This window comes from Gavia stellata, chromosome 22 (genome assembly GCF_030936135.1).
Source record: "Gavia stellata isolate bGavSte3 chromosome 22, bGavSte3.hap2, whole genome shotgun sequence".
Taxonomy (NCBI): domain Eukaryota; kingdom Metazoa; phylum Chordata; class Aves; order Gaviiformes; family Gaviidae; genus Gavia; species Gavia stellata.
The window spans coordinates 10477380-10497397 of record NC_082615.1 but is presented as its reverse complement, the minus strand read 5'-3'; the positions used below and the strand labels follow the sequence as shown (position 1 = coordinate 10497397).

Here is a 20018-nt window from a genome sequence, read left to right as displayed (position 1 = left end):
AATCAAAGCTAGGGTCGTTCTAGGCATGATTTTATTTGCACCTGAGTTTTTTCTGTGTGATAGTATTGAGTATCTGTTTGTCTCCTGTATAATTTGTAATGAAAAACCTTGATTTTATTAAGCTTTCCTCCTCTAATAAGTCTCAAAAAATAGAGGCAAACAAGTGGAGAGGTTAGCCTAAAATTCCTTCTGTGTGAAGAGCTCTCTTTTTGTTGACCATAACTACAAATAGAATGTCCCAAGCACATGTGGCTATCGCAGAACATAAGGTAAGGCCAGTACTGACACAGAGTGTAAACAAGTAATATGGCTGTGCCTCTACTTTTTGATTTTTCTAAATGAACTAGTGAAGTTATTTAGTAAATCTAGCACTTGAAATAGATGTGACTTAAAAAAACCTAATCCCAGTAAATATTATCGATAGTGTATTAAGGTCTTAGAAGCATAGCTACTTTGACGTAATTACACAAAAATACATTTCTCTAGTCCGAAAGTGCAAATCTAAATGAGATATTTTATAAGAGATGGAATAATAGAGGAGCCGTGACATGGAGATAAAAAGGAGCAGGGAGCAAGGCTGCTGATAAACACGTAACTGCTTTTGTGAGTTCCACTCTGCGGCAGACAGTGATATTCCCGTGCTGTTCAGTGAGCCAAATGTACTGCTCTCAGGGAGAGATTCAATCTTTTTTCCATAGAAGAATTGCTCCCAGTTACGTGTGTCCACATAAATAGTTTTAGCCAGTGAACAGGTTCAAATTGGTCAATTCCTGTAATCTTTGCCCAAGTAAACCTCAAAAGCAAATTAACAGACTTTGGGGGTAACTGAGGTTGGAACATGACTTACAGAAAAGTTACACACTGAGTAAAACTCCATAGATGAAGTTCTGAGTAGGTGTGGTTTTTTTTTATTTTAGACCAAATTTTCCTTCAGAAAAATGAGAGTTAAAGTGGACCAGATGACACAAGCTGCAAAAGGACGCTGTAATAATAAATTGGAGACTAGCCAGTGGTTCTGACAATGGCAATCTAAGGTGATTAGAATTTCAAGTTGAAGAGAAGGTTTTGTGCCAGATTTTCCCTTTTTAATAGGGGAAAAAAAAAAAGGAAAAGCTTATTCTTGCAGTCCTTACTGCAGTTATACCTCTAACTTTCACTTGCTATGAAATCTAGATTTAAACCATCCTACGAATGATGGATACATATGTATTCTACTCACAGAAAGTGCTCATCATCATACAAATTGCTCAATACCTGCAAGTTACATAGTTAGACTACATTTCAGGGATGAGAGAAAATAGAAAACCCAAAAGCTTCAGTGAAATATCAATATTTGAATTAAAAAAGGAGCATATATGTTGCCTGGGGACTCTTCTAGCTGCATACTGTATTTTTTCCATTTTCTTGAAGCTCAGTGACAATGAATGAATCAGTGAGAAAGGCAGAGATATATTTAATTTAATTTCATTTCATTTCAAATTCTAATGTTTAAAGATAATTTTGTCATGCCGTTCATGTCATAGCCTGCCTATCCCACTAAGATGTCCTCTTGTGGCGTCCAGCTACTACAAAGTCAAGATTTAAGTTTGTTGGGATGCCTGTTGGCCTTTTTGGCAGGGCAGGGAAAATGGGGAGGCAGAGAGGGAAGAACAATGCTTTCAGGCATAGATATTAACTCAAAGAAGGATTTAATAGAAGAGGAGATTTGATTTGTAGTAGAAATACTCATCTCAATAAATTGCATTTACGCGTTGTACATTGAACTATGCAATCATTTTGGCTTAAGCTTGTAGATAGGCACAGGTGTCTGATTACTTAACACATGGGATAATAATCACATTTGCTACCATATTACCTGCCTGTAATTAATTTAGGAGTGCTTTGCTTTTTTGGAAAAAAATCTCGTAGCTCTTGCCCGTTTCATTTCTCTGCCTTAGTTGCGTTTCTCAGCAATGGCTGACTATCTGGATCTAACATAACAAGTAAGAAAAACATACGAGATCTTCCCCCACCTAAAGCCTCACAAGGGACGGAAAAAATAGCTTCCAGAAAAAAACACACCCATTTTCAAACTTGTTTGTTAATAGTATAGAATTCTCTACATAGGTTGCCTTATCACTTTAATCTCTAACAACTTGTCTTTATTTCTAAGTTGACCTGATATTTAACTGTTTCCACAGGAAATTTAAGGTCCTGTATGTATTAGTGTTTAAAATGCGAAATAGCTGCCTTATTACAACCTTCTGACCACAAACTCCTTGTGTTTAGGCTGGTAAAAAAAACATTTTGCAGTAAAGACAGAAACCAACAACTTTCCAGCTGGTAATCCCTTGAATACCTTCTTTGCTCTTGATGATAGCAAAAAAACATCACAAGAGAGAATGATCTATTATGGAACACAGCCAAGCCAAACAAGCCCAGATTTGACCCTCGGAGTCCTAGTTGTGTAGAGGAGTGAGGAGTTTGCCAGTGTGAATGCAATCAGTGGATTCAGCAGAGTCTGGCTTTATACTATTTATATCCAAACCAGGTTAGCTGTGGTGATTGGCCATAAAAGTTAGATTTTGGATTAGCTACATCTGAATGAGGTTGAAGCCAGCAACTTGGCCTGAAGATAGAAGAAAAAGAAGAAAAATGGGAAAGGAGCTTATAGAAAAAGGAAATTAAATTTGTTGTTGATGTACCGTCAGCTCATAACCTGACTTTCTGTTCTGGCTTTGGCTACAGGGAAAAGAGAAGTCACCAGCAAAGTTTGTGCTAGGGTATGTCATTGTAGGTCACGAGGAAAAGGAAGGAAAGACATTTAAATACACCAGCACTTATATTGCTGCAGTATCCTGTATGATCTCTCTTTCCTGGGGTACTAGAATCATCTGCCAGGGTGTTTTTTTTTTAACTTTCCCCAAAAGAAACTATCGACAATTGTAAAGATGACACAGTTAAAACCTTTCTTCCACTTTTTGTCATTCTGTGGGTGAATTAGTCTAAATAATGATGAGTTTTCATTCCTCATAGAAAGTGGAAGTGTAGAAATGTTTGTCTGTTGTAAAAAAGCTGTCACAACCCCGCCCCAAAAAAAAAAAACCAAAAAAACGCACAGCAAAAAGGACGCTTCAGCCTTAATGTTACTCTTTGTTTTCCATTTGATTGTGTATTTCAATCTCAATTAATTACTTGGCTTCCAAATGTAAAGCCTGTCCAGTTCTTTCCAATATAATATTTAATATTCTGCCCTTCTGCATCATCTTCTTAAGGATACAGATTGTTCTCACCATTCATTTTCTGCACATTTGCAAATACAGTTGCACAGATTGGGAGCCTTATGCTTCTTTTCGTGGCCTTTAATCTCTTCATTTAAAACTTTTAAATTTCTCTAGTCTCTCTGATAACGATACAAACACGATAAACCCATCCTCCCTACAGGTTTTAAGACAATCCCAGATTATGTGGCTAGGAGAGGCAATAAGAGAATTAGAGCTAAGAAATAAATCAGTCTTGTTCTCTAATGTCTTCTTATTTTCTACTGCTGATAGAATGAGAAGCTTAAATCTCTATCTGCAAATCTTGTGAGGACAATCTAAGAAGGGGAGAAGTATCAATGATTAGACAACAACTTCTGCCACCAAAGGGAACTGAGAATGTCATTCAGCAAACTTTTGGAATGAAGGAAATTATCAGAGATAGCCTAAGCAGCAAATAAGGTGTGGTTGAAGTGGTTGAATAATTCCTCCTGGTTTTGACAGATTGGCAAAGGCATCTGTCATCCCCACTTCTATCAAAGCATGTTAAAGCGAGAAAAAGAATTTAAAACTGTATTACTTAGAGGTGCAATATGTGGATCGAGCCTGTGATAGAGCAGAGCACATTTCTTCAGATAAGATATTGGGTAATAGTCCCAATTTAGGTCCTTGCAAATGTGCAGAGATATGCATGTGCTTAAATTTGTTAGGCTTGTACTTAAACCATAGACTGATTCAGAGCCTCAGCTGACCTTGTAATGTTAATTTAAGAGAAATCTCCATTATTTCATTTAAAGCTCAGAGATTATGGTGAAATGCATCTTGTTCCAGAAATAGTTCAGCTGATTTCATCAAGAGACTGCTGTGTATATCTGAATTTGTTTAGAAAAAAGCAAGCTTATAAAAGCTTATACAAAGCAACCTATATTACATATATAAACCATAACCGTTGTTTTAAGAAATGTACCCCAATTCTAAGAAAGAACACTACAGGGGAAGGACCTCTCAGCTCAAATTGGTTCAAATAATCAACACAATTTTTTGCAAAACACGGATTAGAGAAGGAAAATAAGCACACAAATAAAAACAGACTGGAGTTGCCTTTTGTTCTGATCTTCTGCAGTTTCAGACATGTTAACATTTTATACCCAGTTCAGTAAGCATTCAGTGTTGCCTATTTTGTTCCAGTAATGTTAACTACCAAGACAAGCTAAAATTGTAGAGTCAAACTTCAGCTTTTCATTTATTTGAGTTATGATTTCCTGAGCAGTGTTCTTCTTACTGGCTGCTGTACTTGTTCGTTGTAGTCCATTGCTCACTTTGAATGCTTTATATGGGCAGCCACATTTCTTTCAGAAATAATAAAGTAGCATTTTTGTTACTGAATAGTTGCTGGCGTTTTGTATTTTTAACTGTTCCTCTAAGATGAAATGAAATGAAATCAGCAGAGCGTTCGCTACGTTTATTTAAAAAAAAAAAAAACAAAAAACAAAAATATTTATGCTTCCTGGAAACATTAGCTATAGAACATTGTGCCCCCAAGGAAAAAACACATCATTAGCTTGTTACTGATCTTGACAGTGTATGCACAACTTCCCTGAATTTTATGGCACTAATTCATGATAGCCTTTTAACTAGTCACTATTTCCAAGTCCTAGAATCATGAGTAGAAATTTATTGCAGACATAGTGTAAGCACATGGGTCACTAAGATGCCTATATAATTAAATTATGGACACAGGCACAGAAGCATACTACGCTGCAGATGTAAGTGACCTGCATTTTCAAAATATACCCTTCATTTGCCTTGCATAGAACAAGAGACTTGGTGTTCAAAACCAGATGCTAAAGGATTAAAGTGAAAATAAGCTTTATATGTGCACAAATGGATAGTGGAAGTTTCCAGCTTCCACTAAGGGCAGTTCAAACAAAATTTTGATTCTCAGCAACTTAGCCTGACTAGTTCACACAACACACCTGCATTTCATTATTGTCCCTAGAGTGAAAAGGTTAGAAACATCCAGAGTCCAGAAAGTCAGGTTTTTTACACAGTCATGGAATCTAGTTCAGGGATTAGAGAACACAATAAAACCAGTCCTAGTTGTTGACTCTACTACTTGTGACCAAAGTCCCCATTCCAAAAAGTGCAAGGAAGAACAGTGGTGTGAGCAGTAAGTGCTGAACACAATATGTTATATTTAACAGTCCACTGTCTCTTGATCTGACATAGTGGATTGTTCCCCAAAAAGTCTATGGCATCATTCATTCAGACTGTTGTTAAACTTGCTTAGGAACACCTTGCCTATATATGATCTTGAGAACACCCATTTTCTTCCCTTTGATATCTGCAGTAGGCGAGAGGATGTGACTGTGTCCCTGATGTCCCTTACATCAGAAGCTGTTCAGGCGCAAGCCTAAGATACATTATTCGAGTCACTGAAAATGGCTTATAACCATTATTCCAGGTGGATTTTGTAAGGGTCTTGTTCTGTTACAGTGTTGAATTTCTTTAACTCTTGCAGATTTTTGACAAAGAAGCTAAAGATCTGGAGCGAGAAGTTTGCTTTATTGATATTGCCAGCGATGAAATTCCTGAGCGCTATTACAAAGAATCAGAGGTAAGAGACAACTTGATTGTGAACTGATGAAGAAGGGAATGTAAGAGGCTGTAAGCCTTGATAGGAATCAAAACAATTTTATTTTTGTATGAAAACTTGCTGATCCGTAGTATTTAAAAAGCTTTTGATTAGAGGGGAAGCTGATAGCAACCTCTCTAGCTAGATTACCTGCCATTTTCTTTTGCAGATGATTCCTCCAACCTTTTGAAATGCTTTCATACCCTTATCAGAACATAACCTGTACCAGACCTTTGATATTCAGCTGAATTCATTCCAAGTAGAAAAGGACTTTTCTTTGACTCATGAAGCTCAGTTAAGTGTTTGCAGGTCTGAGCACTTTTAAACATTGCTATTGTCCTTATTTGCATCCCACCCCAACTAATAAGTCTTGTGAAGTGTCTAAGCTCAGGCAAGGGACAGATATGCTGCAGTGAGAACAGGGTTGATGCACAGTTGCTCAGGAGCGACTGTGACACAAGACCAAGAGGGACTGAAGCATACCACATACTGCAGTAAATCTGCCAAAGAGCATCAATGGCAGCAGACACGTTCACTCTCTTAAAATTCCCTTGAAAATTGCTCCCATGTATATTTGATAGCGCACATCTCTGAGGAGCATGTTTCTTTTAGGTCAATGCAATTCACTGTTTTGAAATCAGCAGCCACCATGCAAATGAAGATGAGGTTTCAATGTTTTAACCTCAGACTTGAAAAAGGATGGTTCACAAGAAGTAGCTAGAGAGGAATGATCAAATCTATGCTTGCATTTAATTTTGGAGATACGATTTGCCTCTGGAGCCAAGTATATATTCATAGCTGGCAATGAGTATGGCAGCTGTTTGACTATACAAAACGAGACTACATAATCATTTTTAGGATAGAAAATGAAGACTTGCCAATGAATATATTTCTGTACCATAGGAGACATGAGTTTCAGACTAAAAAAGTCAGGTACTTGTTATCTTCCATTTATAGATCCTATTTCAAATTTTATGTATGGGTCATAAAACAAAATTGGGTCTACAGTAGAATGAAAAGTAATTTTATTAGTTTCCTTAGATAATGAAACCCCTCTGTTATGTACCAAAAATTATATAACACCTCATGAAACAGCTTATTGGTCCCATCATCTTATCTGAACTCCACAGTCTTCTGGTTCCATTTAGGAATGACGGCTGCTATTGAACAGGTCAGCATTTGACTGTGTTTTAAAGAAATCATGTAAGATTTTTCATCTGAGTGTGTGCACTTCCAGAAATTGTAAACATGAAGGTAACATGTAGCTTTTCAGCTTTCCTTCCCATTTTTAATAGCCAACCATAAAGAATAATTTCCATGTGATTAATCTTACAATATAGAAAAACAGCCTCATGTTAAGTGAGAAAAGAATTTCAGAGTCTTTGTGTTGTTATTTCAAAGACAAATCTAGAGACCTGATTCCAAGCAAAATTTTATATGGTTTTAAACAACAAAAATAGCCCAGCATCTGTTGTTTTTTCTGTACTGATGGATGATTTGTATGTTGGCTACCAAATTCTGTTTCAGAACTCATACAAAATAGTAAGAACACCTTAGCATTTAACTGTGCACATACTGTAATTGATATTGAATTAATAATAGTTGAATTCGGTATCTTTCAAAGTTTACAGACTATGGGGTTTTTAATGCTACCGTATTCTGAATATGAAGCCAAGTTCCCATTTCTGATGAAGCCTCTTACATAATTTAGGGACTATAAAAAGACTTTTAATGTTTGTAAATGTAATTTCCATTTGTTTTCAATCAGAACAGCATAAAAAAGTAATTCTATGTAAATGAGAAACAGTCTGTGTTTTCCAAATAACAGTTTCAGAGATAACTAAAAACCATTTACTGTATGCTTTTGAAAGGTATTTTAGTTACACTAATAACAACAATTTGGCTGCTTTTAGAGCATTTAATCTGAATTGATACTAAGTTTAGAGATTAAAAGTGAAGTACAATCCTCAGGATTTAAGAATTAGATCCCACAGGATAAGTGTTCTGACTCCCATCCAGAAAGACCAATGAGCATGATTTTAAGTTCAGGCATGTTAGTGATCTCTTCATTTCAGTGGATCTTTCACATGCTTAAAATCAAGCAAGTTCTGTATCAGGGCCAGCATACTTAGTGCCTTCTAGAAATGAGCTTTACATTTCTTTTATATCCTGACAAAAGTGCATCCCTCTTCAATTAAAAATATACTTCAGTTTTTAACTGCAATTTTCATTATTTAGTTGTATTACTGTATATTAGAGAAGTAGGTTAAATAATTTAAACCTCTCACACACTACCTAAACTGCTTGCTTTTTGTATGAGCCTGCTGGTTGAGGGTGATTTCTGATGTGATCAGACAGCACTAATAACGTAGTTGCTATTAAGTTAGTATTTGTTATTTCTGTTATTTTTAGCTTTAAAGTGCTCGGTTATCCTTCATAAGCTGTTTGGGTCAATATCATACATTTTTTTGAGTCCTCTGGATGAAAAGCCCCTTTCTACAATTTGACTGCAACCTTTCTTTGAGGTGGTGCATCAAATAACTTGTCAATTATAACAGAATGAACCATAGCAGCTTTAGTGTTGTTTTTTTCATTTATATAAACAGAAGATATGGTTGTGTATGTATTACACCGATATCATCGATAGACATAATAATATTGCAGTTACCGCAGGAAGATTCAGGAGATACCCAAGGGACCCATAGCATCAGGCTCAGTACAAACAAGTGAAGCAACCGTTCTCTGCTTCCTAGCACCTATGATCTAAAAAAATACTTTTCAGTTGCCCTGACATGAATCTTATAAACAGATCTATATTCTTCCTTCCATTGTGACTTACATAATAACGATTCACACATAAAAAGATGAAATGTATGAGACATCTTCGTATGTATAATATTCCATTTGAATTGCATAGTTCATTTTGACTTGTGCTGGCACTGATGAGAAAGGACAAGTGTTCCATGAAAATGTCATATGACGGTTGAAGGGAAAATTATTTAATTCAACTTTGCGCGTATCTGCTTTTTCTCTCCTTCTAAATATTAACTAAAATTGAAAAGTAAAAAACATAGTTAGCTGGAGGCTTAAGGAGAGCTGTTGGTTCGTTCAGGAACACTTTAAAGGAACCTCTGCCAATAATACTGAGCGATCTCTTGGCCAGAATCATCCAAGTGGTTTGAATTCCCTTAAGAATGGAGGGCTTATGTGTCAGCGTATGCACAAAAGGACTTAAATCACCAAGTAAATAGTGAATCAGGGGACAGTTTTGTTAACTATTACAAACACGTACACAGAGTCCAAGTCTGTCTTCCGTGGAGGTATACTGATTTCTGCTGTCAAAAGAGTTGCCCTTATAGCAGACTGGAGGACTTGTATAACTGCAGCAATTCCGGGTGTCCCAAAGCAGATGGCTTAATTTTAACTTAATGACCATCTACAAACTTCATTGTGAAGTAGCCACCAGAATACTTAGCAGTGCTGCCACATCTTAAATAAAGCTTTCTTTTTCAAGCATGAACCTAAAAATCCTTCAACTTTTAAGAAGTGTAAATGTGACGTTCCAAATTGAGAAAGCTTGAATCTAGATCCAAGCTAACAGGTTTGCCTGTTTTTCTGTAAGGAGTCACATATGTTTCCAAATCTGAATGTACATATTACACTGAATACAGAATTTTGTATTTCTCTCTAAAGAATGTACAAGCCTACAGGTAGGAGTAGCTGTACATTTTGTAAAGTCATTGCCTTGTGACTTTACCATCAATGAATATGTATCACCAGCCATCATGTATTCCCCATATACACATATATAGTTATCTGAATTATAGAAAAGAATAAAACTGAGCTATGCTGAAGAGTGAGGGCCTCAAGTGAATCATTCACTGAAATGAAACATTTACTGTCGATGTGAGCTACTGAGCAGAATGTTCTTTGCCACCATATTCAAGTTCTCAAAATTAACAGTGTTTCATTTCCTGTTTATAACAAAGCAGTTGAGAGTTGGTCAAATGGAATAAACTTTTTAAGTTACCTCCAAGCAGAAAGATTTCATGCAGCTGCTGCAGTGTTAGTCTTCAATTGCTGGCTTTTTTTACTTTAACACAGCTGCACTGTAATAGGTCCAGCTTACTACTGTCCAGGTGCTTTCAGAATAACAAAACCTCTATCACATTACAGAGCCAGAAAATTACAGTAGTTGAAATAATACAGCTGCCTCAGCACCCACAGTGAATGTGTGCGACATGTCAGCACATTAGTTCAGTTCAGGGCATAGCAAAAACAGATGAAAATTTCCTTTTCCTTAGTAACTTCAGTTGTAAGCTTACATGAAGGCCGGCTGGATTATAATATTTTAACACTTCAGAACTGTCCCAATATTTACAATTCTGAAGTATTTAGCCAGATCTTCCAGAAAATGCATTTTAATGGAAATTCAAAAACAGAAAAAAAGTCTTTAAAAAATTACTCCACATAAATCTCTGTAGTAGCATCAACAAATCTTGCCAGAGCCCTAGCTATATAAGCTAAAATCCAAAACGTAGCAACTACAGCTGATGGTGAAATGCCAGATCACATGTATTAAAACCATGAAGGATTGGTTCTGAAATTCAAGATCAAACAAAATGGTCTTCAGCTTAAAGGGAAGAAAAAATTGACTGCACTTCAAAAGCACAGTGGTGGAATATATTGCAACAGGAGTCTGAAAAAACAAATCCATGCATTAAAAGGAAGGAAGAATCTTTGCTTCTGGGACATCTGAGTACCGTCCAGTAAGGGAATAGGATGTATGGCATAAGACAATGCACCTTCACCTCTGGAGAACATGTTCAGCTTGGGGATCTTCTTCCATGCTAAGATAGCCATACAAGCAGCAAGTAATTTTTGAGACAGATCGGCGACAAGGCTAATAAGATGTTCCATGCAGGCTTCCAGTATATGGACAAAGGAGGTGTTGTCAGCTGCAGAATAGTATGGGATCTTCAAATCATGCCTGATACCGTGGCAAAGCTAAGGGAAAGCACGCCCATTCAGATTTGGAAGTTTTCTGTAAACAATGAATGTATTTCATTATTTAAGTAAAAAATAACATCTCAGAATTAAATCTGAAAAGGCATTGCAACAACCCACTGCCATATTGTCAACATGTTGGTGTTTGCCTCCCCCTTTCCGGGGGTTACAATTCCACATCTGATGCCCATGACATCTGCAGTCCATGAGGAAGGCTAAGTAAATAAATGCTAAATGGTAAATAATGGAACCTCCAACAATAAGCATGTTAAGCCAGGACCCGCTAGACGTGGCCTAAGTAAGAAACACTGGGAGAGTGTTATGTTTGAAAGCACATCAATCACACTGTGACTTTTATTTTGTTTTATTGTATTTTACATTTTATTCTCAAATAAGCCCAGCTCATGGGTAGTGATGTTTCTGCTATGTTAGCAGAAGTGCTATTTTTAAATCACTCTGCACCTGGCAATAATGTATTGCAAATACAGAGTAGGTTTTGCTCCTCTGTAGCAAAAGGATTTGCCAGATGGGCTTTCCTAATAAATTGTGTCTGATAAAAGGACGAGAAGGTTATTTAAACAAAAAGATTTTAGCTATGCCATTACATTTAAAACAGATTGAGGATTTTGCCAGTAGATAAATTAAGGGGGAAATAGTGAATAGACGCAGTATTCTTTGGATGATGGCTTCTCTAGGAAGGAAGGCATGGGTGCCTAAAAGCAAAAGTAAGGCACACACAAAATTAGTGCTCTGTATAATAACATAAAAATGGGGTCAAACCAAAGATCAGCTTGCCCAGTTTCCAGTCACTGACAGAAGTGTTTCAAACTCATGTGTGCCACAATTCCTGCCTAGAGAGTATGCTGCTTCGCTCTAGCGTGGTGCCTCTGGCATATGTTTTGCAAATTGCCATACCTTTCACAGGAAGAGTAAAGAACAGCTGTGATCCAGTACAGGCGGGTGCTCAGCACTTCCTCCTGGGACCTGGAGAGGTGTGAGCATGACACATGAGTCTAATTTGTTCTACCCGACTAACCTAACCAGTGAGCTACAGCATGAAAGTCGGGAGGAGAAGCAATGCTATGTACCAATATTATTTCTACTTCCATTTAATAGAAAATTATCATCCCTGCTTCTTTTTTTTTTTTAGAAGGACCTTATACACCTAATTGCAGAGAGGATTCCAGGCTGTGAATCTTAATCTGGCAATCTGGAGCCATGAGTTAGGCACATAAAATTATGCTGGGTTGTGGCTTTCATGTCAAAGTTCTCATTGATTTCAGTGGGCTTTGGATCAGACATTGAAGAGCAGAGGATTAGCAGTCCTGGTCACACCAAAGGTCCTTCTGGCATGGTATGCTCCCTGTGGCTGTGGCCAAAAGCAGAGGCCTAGGAAAGGTGTAAATATATGGAAAATATAGAGATAAATATAGAGATTCTTCCCCTAAATACTTCCTTGCATGAACCATAGCACAAGCAATTGCTGAGCCAGGATTTGTGTCTTTCTAAAATAGTCCAAGACTTTTTTAAACACCTAATTTTTTCGCCTCCAGGTAAAAAGCCCAGTGATGTTAGTTTTGCTTAGGATAACGACTCACCTCTGTACAACATTCATGCCCTGTGAATTGATGGCCCACGGATTAAACTCTCGCGTTCACTTGGCTTAATGTTGCTGTGTATCTTACATCCCACTACTCAGCCCGTACACAATCTTTACATGCAGCTCCCAGTGAACTGATTCTTAGCTCACCTGAGCAAGCACTCTTTTTAAAGATGTTAAAGATATCTTTTTAAAGATATCTATATCTTTGAAGATATCTTTAATATCTTGACCTTTCATACATCAGTCTGGAGATCTATACTTCTGAATTCTTTCTTCTTCCTGGCTTCCATTCATCAGTCTACAGTTTTATAGTACCAATACATTAATGTTTTCAGAAAGGCAGGAATTTCCATAAAAGCTATTAGATAGAAGTTGCCCAAACTGTCCATCATTGCCTGGCTCTTTGCTTGAAACTCTCCAGCCAATTTGTGACTAAACATCATGTCCTTCAAGAAAAATGGACACGATTAAAGGAAACAAAGGTGCCATCTCTGGGCACTGTTAAAGAGATTTGCAACCAGGAGTGATGTCATAGATGAACTGCATTGCAGTAGATGGATTATTTGTGGGCTCCCAATTTAAGACCAATTTTCACTGTGAATCCCATTGCCTGCTGGGTTAACTTCACCAAAACAAAACAAAGCAAAACACTGCTTTCACAGCATCCAGAGGGTTCTTGCAGTTTGAACGAGGCACAAGTTTTATGCATGACCGAGCAGTCATGCAGGGTAGCTGTTCATTATTTGTTTTTTATTTATAAATTCCAAATATTTGATACCGACTCAAATTCATTACATTAAATCCCTTTGGATTGCATTGAAGTTATTCCATTATAGGTCTGGTATCGCCAAAGGGATATAAAGTGTCTCTGCATAACACTCAGTATTATTAAAGTGCGTATCTGAAATGCTTAATCAAGACAACGGCTCCATCACAGTAGCACCGTATGTGTATGTAAGAAACAGCAGACCCTTCCTTACATTAAACTAGTTTCCTTTGATTTTCCTTTTTTTCCTTTCTGAATATTATGTCTTAGTTTCTCCCTTTTTATTTTTTCTTTTTCTTTTTATTATTATATTGATGGCTTCAGACAATAATCAGTTATAAAACAAGTCTTTCAACCAGAAAATATCTAGATCAATATGAGGTCAAGCTTTATTGAGTGAGAAGATTGGCAACAGCATGTGACTATGAGTTGTGATATACAGTGGTATGTTGCTCTGCTATATGATGACGCTGAATTGTTTTTTATGGTGGTTTAACATTGAAACCTTATAATACTGCAAGCTTAAAGTTTCTATTTAGAAAAGAATATGTCAGCAATAAAAGCAATGACTTTCACAGAGAAGGAAGTCTATCACCTCATTAGAACTTTGTAAAGAAGCTTTAATGGCAGCGCTTCAGTTTACGGATAAAATCAGAAGCCAAGTCGGGAGATAACTAAACCTTAGAAAAAAGGAACGTTGAATGATATATAAGCTCACACTGAATGAAAGAAAATTAAGATCAGAGGAGTCTTACAAATTTTTTGTTGTTTTTTCTCCTGTTTGTCTTTCATTTAGCACATAATTTAAGCACATACTTAAATACGTGTTTAACTGCTTTTGTAACAAAGGATGGATTTAAAAGATCTTCCCAGATCTCAGCTTTGGGGAAGGTAACACAGATGAGCACTGGTGGTTATTCTTGAAGACAGATTTTAGAAGCTCCACCGTGAATTTACTGCAACTACATTATTTTCAAGTTTTGAAAATCAATGCTTAACTGTAAATTATTTCTGTTTACAAGATGTGATTAGCAGGATTGGACATAAAGTGAAATGGAATTATACCAATATGGAAGATAACACTTTGATAGATAAAACTGTATCTTGTACAGATAAAAGTAAACTTTGAAGGGGAACTAATGTCCTTATTGGGGTTTTTTTGTCTTGCTGTTGTAATTTCAACACCAGTTTGTTTGATTTTCCAGTTCGTAAAAGAAAGAAAGAGTTGAAATTAGTCGGTGTTTTCCCTATAACTCAGTTGTAACCGGAGATGGCTAAATTGGAGGAGTGTCATACTTAGCTGGCCACCTGGATATACAAGTTTGCTTAAAATTGAAAATGGCATTGTCAGGGTCACATCAGTGTTAATGTGTCAAAGCTCAAATTGAACATGATTTCAGGAAGACAAGCATGGGTAGAAAGTACTAGTAAGTCACACTGAGGGAGTAGTGGAAAAGCAAGCTCTGAAGAAGCAACATTTTTTTCTTCCAAAGGCCATAAATACCACTTGGAGTGCATTGTATCGTAATGACTTGCAATAACATATTTTCCTATAGCAGAAAATGTCCTAGATTATATGATTGTCAAAGCATCTCCCAGAATATGCTGCCATCAGTTTCACTGGCGGTTGGATAAAAGACAAGATTTTATTTTAGTATATCCTAGTGCTTATTTAAGTCAGTTTCATATTACTTTTTCATTATGTTTATTAGCACGTTTTCATATTTTATGTCTTACCAAAATGTTTACTTTAGCAAACTGACAACCAGGACTTCCACTCCTGCATTTCTCAGTACGTTTTCTTTGTTTTGCAGGATCCTAAATATTTCAAGTCACAGAAGACTGGGAGAGGCCAATTAAAAGAAGGCTGGAGGGAGACCCATCAGCCAATTATGTGTTCCTACAAACTGGTGACTGTGAAATTTGAAGTCTGGGGACTTCAAACCAGAGTAGAGCAATTTGTACACAAGGTCAGTGAAACAGGAGCTATTTCTTATCCTTCACATAAGCAGAACTTGAGTATTACCCTGCACGGGAATGTAACTCTGGCTGTGTAGAAGCTAGGGAGCTCAGCCGAATCTGCTCTCAGACCTCTCTCAAGGTCTGAAAGATCTGGAGCAGAGCCAAAGAGTTCGTCCCTGGGTACAAATTTGACAAAGCCTGGAGCTGCTCAGGTCTAAGGTTGAGAAAAACTATCAGTAACATTTTCAGTACTGTGATAAATATATGAGCTAAAGTATTTATGAGTATGCATGAGAACTGTACATGTACCAATGATGTGCAGAATTTCTTACAAACAGGTAGTGGGAAAGTTCTGTAATCAGTCTACTAAAAAATTAATTAATGAATGGCATAACGGCCAAATTATCATATTTTTCAGAGTATTGACCTTCCACATGTTTAAAAAACTAACATGGGAAAAGAAGATTTCCAGAACATCTAATTGCCCAAAGACGAATGGATTCTGTACACGTTCCCAAATGGCTTCCCATGCTAGTTGAAGCCGTGTTAATGTGATCCAGTGTTGGCAATAGATTCACTTCACGTGGGAGGTTGAACTACAAGACCTTCAGAGCCAGTATGTCTGACTCTCAAGGGCACGTCAGAATATTTTTCCCTTTAAATCATGTTGAAAGACAACAGCGTTACTTTTGTAAAATGTTTTGTTGCTGCAGAGGTATTTAACCTTTTCTTTGTTTCGCAGGTGGTCAGAGATATACTATTGATTGGTCACCGGCAGGCTTTTGCCTGGGTTGATGAGTGGTACGGTAAGTATTCTCCAAATTTAGCCCATTTAAAAGCACTGCTGCAAAGCTTATGACGATTAACAACACATTTCCATTTGCTTTCAAGGACCATCAGGTCCTAGTATAAGTTGTTAATGAAAGAGATGGAACTATGTTCAGTTTCTCTGGAGCATACGGAGCTCATTCACAGCAGGTTCTTTGCAACAAGAGTAGGCTGTATCTTAGGCAGCCAGTAGGCAGCATACAGGGATGCCTTTACATCCCATACATCTCAGAGTATACGCATCAGTCCAGTCACGCTGCATTATAGGCAGATAGGAGCTGCCCCTGCCAGGAGTCATCTATATGGAGAATATAGGTTTGAATAAAGCTTCTTATTAAGGCTGCATTAACATGCAGTCGTTTCCATACTGCAAACTCCTAGGGCCCCTGTTCCAACACAATTTCAGCTTTTTAGGAAAGTTTTAAACTGCTAATAGGGATTGCAATAAGGAAAAGATGGAGCTTTAGTGTCCTTTCTGAGAAATTGATATAAATGTAAAACCTACTGGGTCTGATTCAACAGCAGCTGCATGCAAAAACTGTTCTGAATCCATGAACCAGCTGTAGGAATGGGCACTTTCAGTAGTAGAGAGTAATCCTGAATATCAAACCAGCCAATTATATTTTATAAAGTAAGCTCGCAGGGTTTGTGCTTTTTATATGTGTTTTCAGTAAGATGTATCCATAATCATAGATACTTGTAGAACAGTTTCTAAGACATTCCTGTAACATACAATAGGAATTTGGGAATATATTTAGAATGTTTATTTAGACCCTCCTTAAGCTTCAGGAAACACCATTTTGGGCATTTCATGGCTAAGAATGACACCTGTCTTTCATCAAACACAGAAACATTCTGCATTGCTTAGAAGTAGTCAATTAGCCCAGCTGGTGTGAACACAGACATCTCCAGTGACTTCATAAACCTGCAAATTTTACACTAGAATCTAACAACAAACTCATTGTGCTGATTTTTTGAAAACACAGAAAAATTTGCTTTTGAAATCACAATGTTCTTATAAATTTAATAGTCCATGAAAATCTTGTGCTGTAATGATCATAAAAATACTGAAATCTACTAAACATATCTTCTATTTTGGGATAGCCATAAAGTAGTAAGATAATTTTGTATCCAGTGAGAAAGAGTTCTTAAGAGATTCTTTTGTGATTTTATAATTATTTTTTTCTTTTTTTTTCCCTGAAATATAGTGATCCGTTATTTCCCTGTATGAAGTAAGGGAAACTGATGACTTTATTTAAAGAAGTGTGACTTCATGTAAAAATTGAGCCCACAAGTTTACCCCAAATCTACCCAAAATATCTATTAAAGTGAGACATAAAGAAATGTTACTGGGAGGCAAAGAGTCATCTGCACTTTGGCAGAGTTATTGATAATGACAACAAGTGAGTAATCATGAAGTTAAACATACAGAATAGGTTTAGCCCCAAAACATTTAACCACGGATTTCCCCGTCTTAACTCTGAATGCACCCTGTCAAAAATACTCTTTCCACAAATGAAATACTGTGATACACAATTATCTTGTGGATTTTTACTGTCACGATGAGTCTTTTTACTAAATAATATAGTGTACTTTTAGAACTTAATTGTCAGGCTAAGTACAAAACCTAAAAAATGTGGGCTTACTAAAATAGATATGAATAAGGCTAAGTATATAGAGAGATTTATAAATAAAAGTAAGTGCAGAAAGTTAGTTTAGGTAACTCTCTGGACTGCCTGCAGCTCTCATGCATTGTTCTGAAGTAGAACAGTTGGTAACACTTGCTGACTAGAAACCGAGTATTTCATTATCCAAAATGAGTGAGATCCACTTCGTATACATCCAGTTCACTTGATCTGTAAAACTGTTGTGGTACTTACTGCTCTTGACGTGGTTATGTGTGTGGGGAGAGTTTTTCAAAAAATACAATTTTTAAAGCATCTGTGTGCCTTCAATGTGTCTATTACCATCTTTTAAAATACAAGTTTGAGAAAGACTTGGAGATTATGCAAGTCAGCTGAACTGAATCAAATGATCAGTGTAATAAAATCAATTATTAAACAACATGTTATGTTATGGATATTACTGACTGATTACTGTTACTGATACTGTAAGTATGAATGTGTCTTGTCATTAAATCTACTAAACTGTATTTAGCTTTATTATTAAGGAAATCTATTTTCACAGTGTTATTTACTAATAAAGAGCATGTTCTCTGCTTGGCAAAGTGCATCCTTAGCATGTTACTGACATGGCTTATGAGCTTGTTTTTCATTCCGGATAACAGTACAAGGAAAAGGCTAAAAGAGTATGAGTTAGTGGTATTCCATGTTTCCTTTTGATCAAAATTTTAGACTGCATTTCATTTTCACTGATGTATAGTATTTCGTTGTGCTACTGATAAAACAGCTAAAGTTACATCTTTCCTTAAAAGCTGTCTCATAAAATGCAGCAAGAGCCTCGTATCACATAACAAGGAGTGGTGTGATAAAAGAATTCGCAAATCCAAGTGGCACATAATAAACCTGAGAAAGATGATAGCCTCAAGAACAAAACCACAGTGTACATTATTAAAAGGCGTACACATTTCCAAGTATACTGTGCTAATAAAATGCTATTTAAGTTTTATGAGTAAAAAGTTGATGGCTATTTTCATGAAGCTCTGAAGTTACCACACCATTGTAAAGAACAGTACAAAATTCTGACAGCCTTCATGTTCATTTACACCTTACTCTCAGTTAGATTTATTGAAAGCATGAGAGTACTCAGAGGAGTAGGGTCACAAGTCAATTAAATAGATTTTTTTTATGTTTTTACTGGAAGTGTGGTTTATGACAAATCTTTTTTATATCTGTAATAATTGCTTGGAGTTACACATCAAGCACCTAACAGATTATGCACTAGTTTGACAACATCAGGCATGCCTAGACAACGATAAATGATCCTACGGGTAGAATCAGCCTGATTTGTAGAATAATTCTAATAATTCTTTAAATTGCTTGAGGCTACAAAACTGTTTGCATATTCACTATTAATTCACTTACCAGTATAATTAAGTGTTAGTTTCTGGAAGCTAAGCTGATCTGTGCTCTAACAGTAAGAATGTTTGCTGGCTATGAGATGTACTATGCAAAGATAACATAAAATCTTTTGGAAAGTTCCTGGAAAGGTAAGTAAATATTTATAATATTTCTGTATCTAGCCTTTATTCCACGGGATCTTCTAAAATCTTTTTAGAAGATCTTGGCCTTTGCCAAGGCCTGCACTTCAATACTTTTTGCCTACCTTGTGTTACACAGATACTCCTAAACAATTTCCACTCCTTCCTGTTCTCTGACTCCCTTTGGCTTAACCTTCTTACACCTTCCTTGGCTGATATAACTACCTTTATGAGTCAATTTTCATAAAGCTAGTTGCTCCATGCTTTTTTTTAAATCCTTTTTTGGCTTCTGCTGAAAGACTATGTGTTCCTAGAACCTTCTCCTTAAAAAAAAAAATTAAGTTTGCACTGAATCAATGGAAAATGCCAACAATTTTGAACTTTTTACAGATATGACTATGGATGATGTTCGAGAATACGAGAAAAATATGCATGAAAAAACCAACATTAAAGTTTGCAACCAACATTCATCTACTGTGGATGAAATAGAGAGCCATGCCAAAGCAAGAGTATGTCAATTTTTAAAACATATTGCCCATCCTCAGCTAATACACCCGCACAGATCAGAGAAGAGCAACCAGCTGATCTTGCTGGCCACCACTCAGTGGAGTTTTGGGGAGGTTTTGCTTCAGTAGGAACAGAATCTTTCTCCATGAAGTGCAATCCTGCCTTTCATTTGCACTGTAAACTGCCACTGATGTAAGAAAGGGTGGGGCTGGGCTCATATACAACTTCCTGTCTTCCAGGGAAACACAATTCTCAAATTTCAGTTGAATGCATAAAGAGGAAGTTATATATCAGTTTTACCTTCTATTATT

The 20018-nt window shown here is 36.6% G+C and overlaps 1 protein-coding gene across 1 annotated transcript in view; it reads left to right on the top strand.

The window, feature by feature from the left end:
- Positions 1-20018, top strand: part of PITPNC1 (phosphatidylinositol transfer protein cytoplasmic 1) — an 82915-nt gene that overhangs the window by 60193 nt on the left and 2704 nt on the right. The window contains exons 6-9 of the mRNA XM_059828204.1: positions 5761-5856; positions 15065-15220; positions 15955-16018; positions 19591-19709. Coding sequence (XP_059684187.1) covers positions 5761-5856; positions 15065-15220; positions 15955-16018; positions 19591-19709 — 435 coding nt within the window. The remainder of the gene's footprint in view (positions 1-5760; positions 5857-15064; positions 15221-15954; positions 16019-19590; positions 19710-20018) is intronic.